Genomic DNA, 14,072 nt, shown 5'->3' on the forward strand with positions numbered 1-14,072 from the left:
AGCTGTTTGCATTAGTAGACAATGAATATTTAATAATGATGTACTTATTATTGACTTTGGCATTATCTATTTGCAAAATGTCTCATGCTAGTTATGAAAAGCTATCCATTAAGCCAATTGAATGAGAATTAAAGATAGAACAACGCTGTAGTCAGTGAATCGCGACTAATATCTACCTGTCATGCATATTTCTACGCTTGAGCTCGGCTGCCAGAGTAGATTGCTGTAAATAAATCGGCCATGAATTGTTGCAGGTGCAAATAATGACAGAGAAAGCTGCCAACAGCTGTTGTTGAGTTCATAGCTAAAACAAGTAAAGTGAGGCTGTTAACCACATACTGCAGGGAATCCAGTCACTGGCAATTTTCAGCAGATTGTCGTCGGTCTGTTGTGGAAATAAAGGGCACTCTGGTGAAGGGCGCAGACAAGGCCTGGATACCAACAAACCATTTGTTTTTGTTTTGTTTCTAGTTTTTGGAAAGGGCATAAAATACAGTTTATAGTCATTATGTTTATATTATTCTGAAAATCTATTAGGTCTTTGTATTGATTTAGTTTTTCAGCTGAAAATACCATGTTGCATTAACTTAGATGGTTTTCTTTGTTGTATTTATTTGCCCCTTTGTCTTAAGGCGGTGACTTGTGTTGACTTTGTTGCGCACTATGGTCCTCATGCACGAAGCAGGTGCTAAACTAAAAACCTAAACTAAAATCTGTGCATATTATTAGTGCCACAAATCTGATATGCAAATGAGATTACTGCGTGGGCATAGGCTGTGCTAAACTGCTACTGCTTCTTCCTGACTGAGCGCCTAAGTTGATGGAAATGACACATGTCCACTATTAATAATTATTACTTCAATTAAAAAATAAAGTAGCAAAAATAGTAATACAAATATTACTTTAATATTATTATTAGCAAATCAGCCTTCTCTCTAAATGTTTGCCTTTAAAGAAATAGCGTATGGCCTGTGAATTGTGATTGTTTCCTTCAAACAGTAATCATGTAAGGAAGGAAGAATAGCGACAGCATGACTGCGCTAATGGGGATCCTTTCAATAAACAAATAAACAAATGTAAGCGCAGGGAAAAAAAAGAAAAGAAACGCGCCCTCCGCTCTTCCTCTATTGCTAAATACGTGCTAGTTCGCGGCGCATCACTCAGGTGCTTTTGGGCATGGAGCTCAGGCCATATCTGGGATTCAAAACTTTCAGGAAAAGGTAGCGCTGCTTAATGTGTGTCTGAAGATTATGAGGATTTGATTCTGGACTGAAGCGAGAAGCGGCACAGCGGGAACACGCGCGCGCGAAATGGAGACTCCCCCCGGGATGGAAGAAACAGGTGAACCTTCAGTATCATAAATACGCAGCGCACAAGACCAAGCGGTTTGCATACGGGCTTTAACGAGGTGGGACAGATTCCTGAAGCCATAGACTGTTGTTGTGATTGTGAGTCGCTCCAGTTCAATGAGAGCCAAGGAAGTTGCAAGAAAAATACGCTCTCTGTAGGCCTATAACTCCGTAGGCTACACCAGGGGCGGACTGGCCATATGTCCATTCTGGAAGAGCACAGAAGGGCCACTAGCTCTAGGGCCACCAGTCCCGCCTCAACCGAGCTTTACCCAAATCTAAAAGCTAAAAAGATGTTGATGCATTATCAAAATAGCGAGAAAAAGAGGATGAAAAGTCAACAAAAACATGAGAAAAACACGGACAAAAAAAACTACAAAAACGTGACAAAAACACAACAAAAAATGATAGAAAAAATAATAAAAAAAACAACAAAAACATGACAAAAATGTGGCGACGTGACGAAAAGTTTCCATCACTTTTATAGATCTTAGCTTTCAAATGAGGCGTTACATTGTTGATCTCCAGTCGAGAAGCTTTTAGATTTGCCCAGTATAAAAAAAAAAAACCATGAATCTAAAAGGAATTCCGTGGAGTATGGTGTACCACAAGGTTCAATTTTGGGACCATTATTATTTATTATTTATATTAATGATTTTGCTTCTGTTTCTACGACCACCTTTCCCGTTCTTTTTGCTGATGATACCAATCAAAAAAATAATAATAAAAAGTCGACCTGGGGAAAATGCACTCGTTAATGTGAAGGCGGGTGGTAAGAGGTTAAAATATGTATTTGTGGAAGTGCACAATTACGCTAATTTTGGCCAGGCTGGTCAGAGTCCTGGGCTGTTTTTCAGTCCCAGTCCGCCCCTGGGCTACACTATCTGTCTTTGTAGATGAGCCAGATACAAACTTTTGAAAACGTTTTGAACGCCGCATATTCATTGGTCTCATGCACTACATTTCCGTTTTTCTTTTTTTTAGAAACGCAATTATAAACTCCACTTCCTTTTTGCTCCACTTTTTTCAACCTACCGTGTTTGCAAACGCTTAATAAATGGCCCCCTATGCTGGAAAACAAACGTAGGGGGTCAAAGAAATTCACGCGCAATATAATTAACCAACATAGGCTCGCTAAGGGATAGTTACTGAGATACAGCAACAAAAACAGCATAATTACCAAATGTATAATATATCAGTTGACAGTTTTGGCTCATTCATCAGTCCAGCATTCTTCCAAGGTTCTCAACTATCAAACATTGTATTTTGTTGTGTTTATTGCAATAGACAGAAGTGGAAATATAATTGCTTTCAACTGCATCAGGCACACATTGATTTTTTATGTGGGCTAATTATCCTCTCTTTGCTTCAGGTAACGATAATGAGCATGGCTACATTTGAGCTTTCACCATTGGGTTTATGATGAAAGCTCTATTCACACACAAGCAGAATTACCTTTTTTTTTTTCTCCCCGGTCAAAGATAACTCTATGTTGTATGTGTAAAACGGAATATTTAGCTATGTTCAGGATCTCCATTTTGTGTGCCATGATTAAACCCAACATCTGTGACTTCTTTGAATGCATCCTAAACAGACTGGAGCACGTCCACCCCCTGCTTTCACTGCTAACTATCCCCAGTTAGTATTCACCACAGCGCCTGCAGAGTATTGAATTGGTCTGAATCCAGCACTGGGAAAATAACACCATTGTCTTGCCCCTGTAGGCGGTGACGGCTGCTTTGTAGTGGACAAGAAGACAGGCCAGGTGGCGACCACGGGCCTGGTGCTTCAGAGGGACAGGGAGTACTTGTTAAGCGTGGTGGCTCTTGACGGCATGGGCAGCCGCAGTGCCCCCGCCATGCTCTCCGTGGTGGCAGGAGCCCGAGCGCCGCAGTTCACTAACACCAGCTATGTCATCTCCATACCCGAAAACACGCCGGAAGGACAACCGTGAGTCCCGCACACACACACACAAGCGTTCAAAAACAGGCAGACACGAATATTTCAGTACGTAGGCCTGTAGGTGTCCAAGCAGTATGACAGCCCTGGCTTATAAACAAGAGTGGGGCGGAAAAACAGGACGTTGTATTTATTGCGCTTTGAAGGATTTAGTTTTAATTAAATAGATATACTGTCTGTCCCGTGTGGTTGTGCTAAGAAACAATCTTTATTATAGCCTCCCTCAGATGGTGCAATTATCTGACTGTGAAAACGCAGTAAAGTGAAAGGAAGTCGTAAGATATTGTATACAAAATAAGTACCACTGTCAGAAGCATAATCACTCATTTTCAAATGCCTGACAGACGCACGTGTGTAGGCTTACTGTTATACTATAGTCATTATTCAGCCGAGGGGAGGCAACTAATGTGTTTGCGACAATGAAACTCAGATGTATGCATATTTGTCTGGAAACAAGCCTGACAATGACTAATGCAGACATACATGCTCGCATCGTTTGTGTAACAAACGCTATACCTGTGTTGAATATTCATGTGGTCATCGCGCCACTCTCGAGCATAAATTGACATATCATTATCGCACTGAGGTTGAAGCACTCCCGATTCTCTTTAAATGCAAAAAAAAAAAGCAAGCGTCGGTATCTGCTTAATGGTATTACATTATCACAAAGCAATGACAAGTCCTGATTGACTGTGTTTATAGCGCGTGTCCAATGGGCCGTGGAGCAATTGATTTCATTACTGCACTCTGCTGATGTAAGGAAAAGAAGAGTTCGATTTTAAATGAACATGTTTGCAACCGGAGTCAAATATTGAATCCATTTTTCTCCCACTTGTTCTCAACAGTTTTCCCCCTCTGCTTGCTTCCATAGATTCATGGTGGTAGTCGCGGTTTCCTTCCAAAAACAGCCCATCAGCTACAGCCTCTTGATCAATCCCAGTAGTCTGTTCAGCATCAGGCAGGAGACTGGGGAGATCAGTCTGACAAGAGCTCTCGATTATGAAAGTGATCAGCGGAGATATCTTCTGATGGTGCGGGCCAGCGAGGAGCCGGGGAGCCTGAGTGCAGCCACGGAGGTACTTGAGTCTTGGAGAATCCACCTAAGCCACTTAATACAGTCCACTTCACTTTAGTGTGGCCTTGTTTGATGTGGTCGCCCCCATGTCCAATCAAGGGACCGCTGCAGGTTTATCCAACCTTTTCCATGGCTTTCACAGAAGAGTGCAGCACAGATTTCAAAAGCCTCATGATTTACAGTGGCTGCATAGATGACCCAGATTTGTTCTCTCCAGTGTAAGGAAGACAGACCACATCAGATCTTTATGGCCCCAATGCAGCCAAATTGGACATTTTTTCAAAGCCATTGTACTGCCTTCCGTGTAGCATCGAGATGGTTGTATGGCACTTTGCATGACTGTGTTGCCTCTGGATATTTTTTTTTTTTTTTCGTGACCCTGGAGACCTTTTAACCCTGTTGCCCACTCCAGTCACGGATAACACGATGTTTCTTTAGGAATGTGTTTTTTTGGGCCATTGCTCTAACAAGTATGAATCATAGTTCAGCCAAGATTTGCTGTGATGAGAGCCTCATAATTCTACCTTTCTTTGAGTCTGCGCTTTGAAAGTGATCCTTTCACCAAAGAGCTCCAAAAATACATTGTTGGTACATTTTAATTCCAGAGCAGCACTTGTCATGTTTGGACTGAATCACTGGGATTCCAGCAATTGTCCCAAAATACTTTCCTTTTACAGCATAAACAGAACCATCTGTGGCTAATAAAGCCCAAGAAAGTCAACATTAAACGGGCTGATATGATCTGTGTGCTGACCTATTGACACTGCAATGCTAGGAATAACCACAGAAGAGACGCAGAGTGTATGTCTGTAGAAATGGCACGGCTGAATGAGCCTGAAATGTTAACAAGCAAGCCGTGCTTCCCAGTGTGATTGTTTTCGCGGTTTGTTTCACCCTTTGCTCCTGTTCCACTCTCAGTGCTTTTTGTCAAGTGTGATCTAGAATTGATGGGCATAAAATATGGAGCACAATCTCAAACCCTGAGACTTATCTGGATGCATCCAGTGGACTTCAAATTATTGATTCAAAGATTTTTATTACTCAATTATCAAGCCAGACTCTTGTTTTACAATGCATATCTTACAGAATAGAAAAATTCTCTTCTCCGAATACTGCATTGGACGAAAAGCGGGAGAAACCTGTTTTAGCTATTTCAGGACTATTACTCAGCTGTCACTTCACACTTTACACACAGCGGTGACAGGGAGCTCGTAGGGTGGAGGGCGACTAAGGGCCTTCGTCGAAAACACACACACACACGCAGTGAGACACACATATGCTCAAACATTTCTATTTTGCGCTCCTGACGTGGGAGATAAACAGAATTTGGGCTTGCAAGTGTTTTGTGTTTCCAATGGTTGTCACTTGCATGGAAGAGTTTTTTAACATTGCTAATTCTATATACTTCTCTGTCTATATTTGCCCTCTCCTCTGTTTCCTGCTGCCAACTCTAATCAGGTTCAGGTGTTGATAACAGATGAAAACGACTGTGTCCCAGAGTTTCTCCAATCCATCTACAGTGTGGATGGAGTCCCCGAGACGGTAACCACGGCAACGTCTCTGCTACAGGGTAAGACTCTTCTGACCCCATATTTCAAACCCATCTGTTTCATTGTGGGGAGAAACTAGTTAAAAAGCCACAGATGCATTATGGCCCGGAGCCAGTGCAGTAACTCAGACATTCATTTTAACAACTCACTTTTTATACCGCTCCAGTTTGTGCATCCACTAATAGATCTTAAAGGAGGATAATAAAGCACTCAGTTTTAATGTGCTAAACTAGCTGCTACATTCATTTATTTTGAGTTGTAATGAGCTTAGTGATTTGTGATATGGCGTTCTGCTTGTTTATATATTATGCTCTGTCCACACAATGTGACAACCTTGTTAAACCTAGGGTTCCAGGCCAACATTTTGGATCGGTTTTACCAGAGCGCTTATGTTTTTCATTTACGTGACACCAGGACATAATAGAGCATTGGTCTCAGGAAATGTCCGCAAAGCATCCTAAAAAAGTACATACATTTACAAGTCATACATTTTGCTGACTGACAAATAACTTAAAGGGACTATACGGAGTTTAAAAATGTTAAAATTAAGTATTTTCCTCCCCCTTCATGTTCCAGCAATGTCCTAATGTGCAGAATGAGCTCAGACCTGTTCACCACAACTTCCTCTTAAATCCTGCACTGTCACTCAAAAAGGTGTTAATTCGGGTCCGAAGTGCCTTCATGCACGAGCTTAATGTAGAAACTGCAGTTACGGGTAAGACCTGAGGTGGCAGTAGTGAGTATAAAATGACCAACTTGCATCTAGTTCTTTTAAGAATTCTTCAGGAGGAAGTAGAACCTTGTCAGTATCTTGAGTTTTTCCACTTTTATATCTTAGGTCCATTCATGCATACAGTTTTGCTTAGTATGAAACATTATTGACATTTTTCAGTGTACAATTTCTAGCTCTCAGGTGTATTCTTTTTGTAATACATTACAACGCAGTAGCCAGAAAGACGCACAAGTTATGTGTTAAAATGTATTGAAAATGATCTATAAGATGGTATGGAATTACCACTGGATTCAAGAAAGAGTTTTATTCTCTCACATCCTTTGAACAGATCAGAATGTACCTCAACAGCATTCCACGGTGATGTGTAGTCCCAAATTATCCACAGCCCCGGGCACAACCATGATACAAAGCACATAAAATGCAAATCGCTGGCAAAAAGATGCCTCAAGTTTTTGTAGAATTCTCTTTTAGTTTTTTTGTTGTTCTTTTGTATTTGTCAAATGTCCCTGCACCACTGAGACACCTATCCCCAGTGGCCTACCACAGGTGATCCATGTGTATCACGAGCTGGAATATGGTGAGAAAAATGGAACAATTCTAATCGGAAAAACACTTTTGTCTACAAAGCCTGCAGCGGAAAAACAGTTGGCACAGTAGCACAAGCAGTGGGGGGAAAGACAACCAACATCAGTGTCTAAAAACAACACCAGAAATACAATGGAATGAGTGAGCAGGCGATACAGTGGCTGATGAGTGGAGCTGTACAAATAATCACAAACCAATTTGAATGGTTGCAATTTGGAAAAGAGTGAAATAATCTCGACAGCACACAACATGTAAAAATTCCTGTCTCCATAGGGCCTTGTTAGAGGTCAACATTAAATCACTATTTATCATATTGGGTCAAGCTGTACAGTCGTACTATCTCTGTCATAGCCTTGAGTGGTGCTCAGGCGCCCACTCTCAGCCACTGAATGTTTGCTTGCGCATCAGTATGACGCTCTGAGAGGGTATTTATACCTTTTCTGTGGAAGCATAGACAGACTTGAATGGTAGGACTAGCGCAATGTCTCAAGTTCATGTCTCCGGGTCCTCCATAGCGCCACTGAGCTAGTAGTTTTGACTTTACCAACATGTTCTGTAATGCATGTGATGATTCTTTCAAAAGTTAATGCCTTGGTTGGGTTGAAAAGATATTATTCTATCTGCAGAAGCATCTTCTTAGCTCTTGTCGTCATAAAGTGTGACAAACGTCCTCCACTAAACTCAGTCCAGTCAACGATTAAAGCTTCACTACGATTAGTAGGGCTGCACAGTTTTGGAAGAATTATGTAAATTAGCATTTTTAATCACACATGCTGTTGTAATTGCAAGATAAACACGCCAAATTTAAGGCTAGACTTTTTTAATGACTGCTGAAAATACTGTTTAAAAAATTGCACCTGGAATCTGTTAACATAGAGTGATACATCTCACGTTGAAATAGTTTGTCAGCAATTGGAGCTGTTACGTACGTGAATTTGTTGGTAACACATCAGTTTCTGATAGAGCTGATCTATTTTGAGTTGCAGTTCATGCCAAAGACACAAGAGGATTTGCGTTTTGTCTATATCTTAACAATTGTCGAATGGGTCACATTTCATGCATTGTAGACAACACAGATTAAAGGAATTGCCAGGCTTTGACTATGGGAAGAAAAAATGAACCGTTGGGAGTCATAGAATGATGTTTCTAAGACTAGACACAGAGAAAATAAATGAATCAAGTCTTATGAGCTAGAGGCTGTATGCATGAATGGAAATTCACCACCACAGACTTAAATTAGCTTTGCAACCAAGATTGTTAATATTTGTGGCTTTGGTTGGGGATATAACAAACAAATTCTATATTATGTTGAGTGTAATTACCATGGAATAAAAAGGATTACGAAAACACTCTCGGTGGGACTTTACAACTGGGCCGCTGCTTTGTTTCTTTTTTCTGCCTTTAAGCTCGTTTTACCAAATGACGGCAATAATTCTGGAGGGCACCGTGCGGTTTGTGTGCGTGTAATTGTGGCTGTCAAAGCTTATGATCTATGGAATGTTTAGTAGGGCTATGAAGAGATAATGATCCACGCAGATGTCAACATATTCATCAGTGGCTGCCATCTCATCAGTTCATTTTGATTAAGTATTAATTGATGGCCCGTGTGTGTGTGTTGACTCTCTTGGCAGTGCTGGCCACGGACTGTGACTCAGGGTTAAACGCAGAGCTCACCTACTACACCCTCAGCCCAGACTTTAGCATCTCGCCCCATGGGACAGTCTTTCCTGCAGGCAGGCTGGACTACGAGAGGCTCAACCATCTGTATGAGTTTGTGGTGATGGCGGTGGACAGCGGGGACGAACCACACTCTGGCACTGCCACGGTCCGAGTGAGGATGGCCAATGTCAATGATGAAGTGCCCGAGTTCTCCCAGCCAGTGTAAGCATCATAATCATTCATAATTCAGTGTAACTGTCATATTAAACAGATCATTTCCATTAGACATAACTGTGACCAGTAGGTTAGTTATTGAAAACAGCTTGTAGAACAGTTTTGGGGTTAGTACATGCATGTGCTTCAAAGTCTCTCTGCTAAAGTTAAGGTCCAGTTAAAGCACAGATGGGCCAGTCAGAGCTCATTCGTTCAGATTTCCCTCTGTGTGAGATGAGATACAGACCTCTAACATTCTGCTTATGTTATTTCTTCTTGCCAATGCTGACTTATTTGGAGTGAGATCAGAATTGTCTGTACTAACCATACAACTGTGTCACTGTTTTGTATGCCATGTGTGCATAAAGGAACTTGCATCACACATATAGGTATAGTTACATCACGTAGTAGACCTGAATTCCTATGGGCAATTCATCACTACAGTATCTGATGCTGGCAGTCCTGCCAGGAATAGAGGCCAACTTGCGTCAACACTGTTCTAGTAAAAGCACTATGGCTGAGAAAATGCAGTGTTCATTTGGAGGACTAATCAAAGCCATCTGGTATCAACCCATTTGTTAAAGACTTCACACCAGCAGTAATAATGTGACACTGTTACTTTGAGAGCATATTCTCTATGCTGTAGTTAGGATTTGTAATAAACATTCACAGCTTTCCTCTGGGTTTATTTTGGTCTTTGTGACGGTATGCAGTGAAATGACACACGGATGCAATCCAGCGGGTCCTGGGCCGCCTTTTTGGCAAAGCTTACGTGAACGGGTGGGCAGAAACTGTCACAATGACTCCACTGCATTTATTCTCCAAAATGAGTAACAGGCTTGTCCTGTCAGTCATGTTCCACTGACCTTCACATAAAAGCATTGCAGACCTCTCTGTGCTACTTGCTCTGGGAGTGTTGTCAGGTGTCAGTCTCAGTGGGTAGCTAGACAAAGAGCTAAACAAACGGGCGGACAGAGGTGCGGATGTGGCGAGACAAATGGTAAACTGCCAAAGAAAACACGGGTGCATGACACACGAGTGAAGAATACTAAAATAAGGTGCACAGACGGGAGACAGCCAGTCTGATATGCAGATACAGCAGGCCAGCTGTCAGCAGCTGGTCAAATACAGTTTCCAGGCCAGTAGAGAGATATTTAGAAATGCAGCCTATCGCCAGGTAAGTTGTGTTGTTTGCATTGTCATGCTATGCCTTACAGAGTTTTTGATAAGGCATATGTGCGTGCACAAAGTTGGCAGACCAGTATGTGAGTGAGACTCACAATTTAGGCAGACTTTAGTCTTTTTAGCTCTCTAGCGAGACTAATTGAGACACTTGTACACGCGGAGGGGACAGGATGACTTTCATGGCATGTCTTTTCACATTTCAACAAGTGTTACTGAGGCTAAAAAGAGATTCAAGTGAGATGGGAAGTGGAGTTACAACAGAAATGCAAATTAGCAGACATACGGGACAGCATGCCGACACAGACTTTGAGTATAACTTCACAGTTCACTGGGATGTGGGGAGACGCCGGAGGAAGAAAAACCCGGGGAGTCTATACGTCTCATCCCATGGAGCTGTGGAGAAGTGGCCTCTGAGCCGGGTGACAGATTACAGGTCACTCATGTTGCCACGGAGACGGTGGCGGCTGGCGGAGATGAATCACCCATCAGCGTTCTTCTGTAAACCATCAATCACCTCTGACTTCTCAGCACAGACACAGACTCCCTCCCGCCGGGCTCTCGCACCTCCCCTCGAAACACATTTACTCCCATATTAACACAATCCAGTCTGGAATCGCACAGGGAATGGGTTCTGCTGACAAATCAAGTCGAGGTATTTCAAGGAAACGGTGCCCCCTTTTCATCCTCGCTCTCCTCTCTGTCTGTCTATCGCTCTCCATTTGATCTCCCACATATCATTTAACCTGTCTCATCGCTGTCTGCCGACTTTTTTGTCATCTGCTTCTCCCTGTCCTTTAGCTCTGTTTTCCATTTCTCTTCATCTCACTGTCCTCAAAGCCTTGCAGTCCATCACCACCCTTTTGCGCTTTGTACTACAGTGGCATATCAGTCCCATGAGTCTTGCCCGGGTATCTCGCTGCCCAGTGCCACAGAGCAAGCAAATCACTGTTGACATTTTAAAAGGCACTGGATCAAATGGGCCGCAGTGGGCCGGGAACATGGACGCACCATTTGTTCAATGGCTTCAACATCCCAGCAGACATTATCATTTGTCTCTGCACTGGACAGTTAAGCATATACGTTAAATCATATTGATGCAAAAAATCCTCAACTAAAAGAGTAATCAGCGTGGTTATGCCTGTCATGACCTCTTATGTTTTGTTGTTGTGGTTTTTTGGCAGATATCGAACGTTTGTGTCCGAGGATGCAGGGCCCAACACTCTTGTTGCAACCGTTCTGGCCAAAGACCCAGATGGCGATAGTATAATGTACTCCATAACAGCAGGCAATGAGGAGGGAAATTTCATCATCGACAGCCAGAAAGGTGATACTTCTTAATTTCAAGCCCTTAGTTCCATTTACACTTTACATTTCAGTCTGTGTAATTGACAGGCCTTCCATCAAATAAAACTTTCATTTTGCCCTAACACTTTTCTGCCACAGCGTTACACAATGGATGCCCTCTACTTTCAAAGTCAATGTGGAAAGATATTAAGGCTGGTATTAAAAGCCGTAATTTCAAAACGGACACTGCCCTTCTATTATTGAAGGTCATAAATATGAAGCATAATGTTATTTTGGAAATTTCCGCTCAGGCTTTTCCTTTCACTTGCAGGTGCTAGGAAAAATACCTACTACAATGTTTCTTGGCTTTCGAGCTTTTGGTGACTGCACAGTTTATCTTTTTTATTTACCCTTTGATCCGAAACCAGTGGCAATCGCTGTGACATTTGTCACCCAACCCTTTCAATTCAATTTCACAACAACTGCTCTATCATAGCTCACAATCTTCCGGCTGTGCTCTGCCAGCTTCTCTTCCTTTTGTGTCATTTTTTTCATATTCCTTTATATTATTTCTCTGGACTCTGAGTGCAAGAAAACGCTCAGGCTGACATCCTTAGGTGCAAAGCCTACAATATGGGTGCACTTTCTGTTTATGCAAAGGGTACATGCTGCAGTGGTCCAATAAATAGGTGCCTGTGTCCCATTTGTAAACAAGGCTGACATTTAAGCTTGGAGAATTACAATGTGCAAACCACAGTTCACTTATTTTAATGTAGTTGTGCAGTGATGTCAACAACATGCTATGTCATTATGAACTACTCCTGCGTTCCTGCTTGTTGAGCAGTAGGCCTGAATAAATTGGAACAGGAGGAAGTCAAGCAGTCACATCCATGTTCCTGCACTTGCTGTAGAGTCTTTAATCAAGAGCAATGAAAGCAGTGAACAGCCCCACACACAAAAAAACATCAACAACAACAACAAAATCTCCCCATGCTCCCACTTCAGTGAGCTCCCTCTTCATCACAAGCTGCTTACCAGACCTGCAACCTCTGATGTTTTTGTATTAGTGTTGATGGAAAAAGATGTTGACTCAGATACTGCGCTCTTTTATCTTGGCTGTTAACATGAAAGCAAACAAAGAGGACCAGAAAGAAGCAGCTAATAGGCATCTGCTGAGGCTGGTTAACCCCACTCTCTTACTACTTGTGTTTGCCTTTGAGTGGCTGAACTGGACAGACGCCTTAAAAAACTGAAACATAAACATGCAATTACAAGATTAAAGAAATGACAAAATCACCAGTGTGAAATTGCTTTTTGGATTTGCAGCGAATATCAGATTTTTCTTTTACCTTTTTGTTGACTTGTTTTTTTGAGTTTCCACCACCTTCCATCACTCTCTCAACAGGCGTTTGTATTTATAGCACCTTCTGCAACAAGCAAGGCCACAGTGCCAATAATATCATGCTTAATAGCGAATGAAATTGTGTTTTATTGTGCGCAGTTTAACGGTTGCCTGGTCTTGTAGGGTTGATTCGCCTCCGCTCCAGTCCTCTTCCAAAGCTTCAAGGCCTTGAATATGTGCTGAATGTAACTGCCACAGATGACAACGCGTCAGGCGGCCCACACTCGCTCTCCTCCACTGCGCGTGTCATTGTCGGCGTCGATGATGTCAACAACAACAAACCCGTTTTTGAAGAGGTGAGGGCTTTACAGATGTAAGAGAATGCACTTTGCTGTTCTGCTATTACCTTCATTACATTTGTTTTGTTTGAAATAAATAGACATTGCATGGTTGGACAACATGGCATTTGATTTTAGTCATGACTAATGCACTTAATTAACCATGTGAGTATTACTTTGCTCACCATGTATATTTGAAATATACAATGACTCATTGTACTCTATTCTGACTTTTATCTCTCTCTTTCTCTCTCTCTGTTACTCTGCCTCTCACCGTCTCTCTCTGTCTCTCTGTCTCTTTCTCTTTCTCTCTGTGTCTCTTTCTCGCTCTCTGTCTCTCTCTGTCTCTATTTCTTTCTTTCTCTCTCTCTCTTTCTGTTTCTCTCCGTCTCTCTCTCTTTCTCTCTGTGTCTCTTTCTCGCTCTCTGTCTCTCTCTGTCTCTATTTCTTTCTTTCTTTCTCTCTCTCTCTTTCTGTCTCTCTCTGTCTCTCTCTCTTTCTCTCTGTGTCTCTTTCTCGCTCTCTGTCTCTCTCTGTCTCTATTTCTTTCTTTCTTTCTCTCTCTCTCTTTCTGTCTCTCTGTCTCTATTTCTGTCTCTCCTTCTTTCTCTTACTCTCTCTTTCCTTTCTCTCTGTCTCTCTCTTTCACGCTCTCTCGCTCTGTCTATCTCTGTCTCTCTCTTTCTCTCTTTCTTTCTTTCTCTCTCTGTCTTTCTGTCTCTCTCTGTCTCTCTCTCTTTCTCTCTGTGTCTCTTTCTCGCTCTCTGTCTCTCTCTGTCTCTATTTCTTTCTTTCTTTCT

General features: G+C 42.1%; 1 protein-coding gene across 2 annotated transcripts in view; it reads left to right on the plus strand.

The window, feature by feature from the left end:
* The window catches only part of LOC306971833 (neural-cadherin-like), a 98,665-nt gene that overhangs the window by 36,706 nt on the left and 47,887 nt on the right, over positions 1-14,072 (plus strand). For both annotated transcript variants that reach the window (XM_079568231.1, XM_079568232.1), the window contains exons 3-8: positions 3,074-3,299; positions 4,180-4,384; positions 5,842-5,953; positions 8,883-9,132; positions 11,490-11,632; positions 13,118-13,290. In XM_079568231.1, the coding sequence (XP_079424357.1) occupies positions 3,074-3,299; positions 4,180-4,384; positions 5,842-5,953; positions 8,883-9,132; positions 11,490-11,632; positions 13,118-13,290 (1,109 nt within the window). The remainder of the gene's footprint in view (positions 1-3,073; positions 3,300-4,179; positions 4,385-5,841; positions 5,954-8,882; positions 9,133-11,489; positions 11,633-13,117; positions 13,291-14,072) is intronic.

This window comes from Gobius niger (assembly GCF_951799975.1).
Source record: "Gobius niger genome assembly, chromosome: 12".
Taxonomy (NCBI): Eukaryota; Metazoa; Chordata; class Actinopteri; order Gobiiformes; family Gobiidae; genus Gobius; species Gobius niger.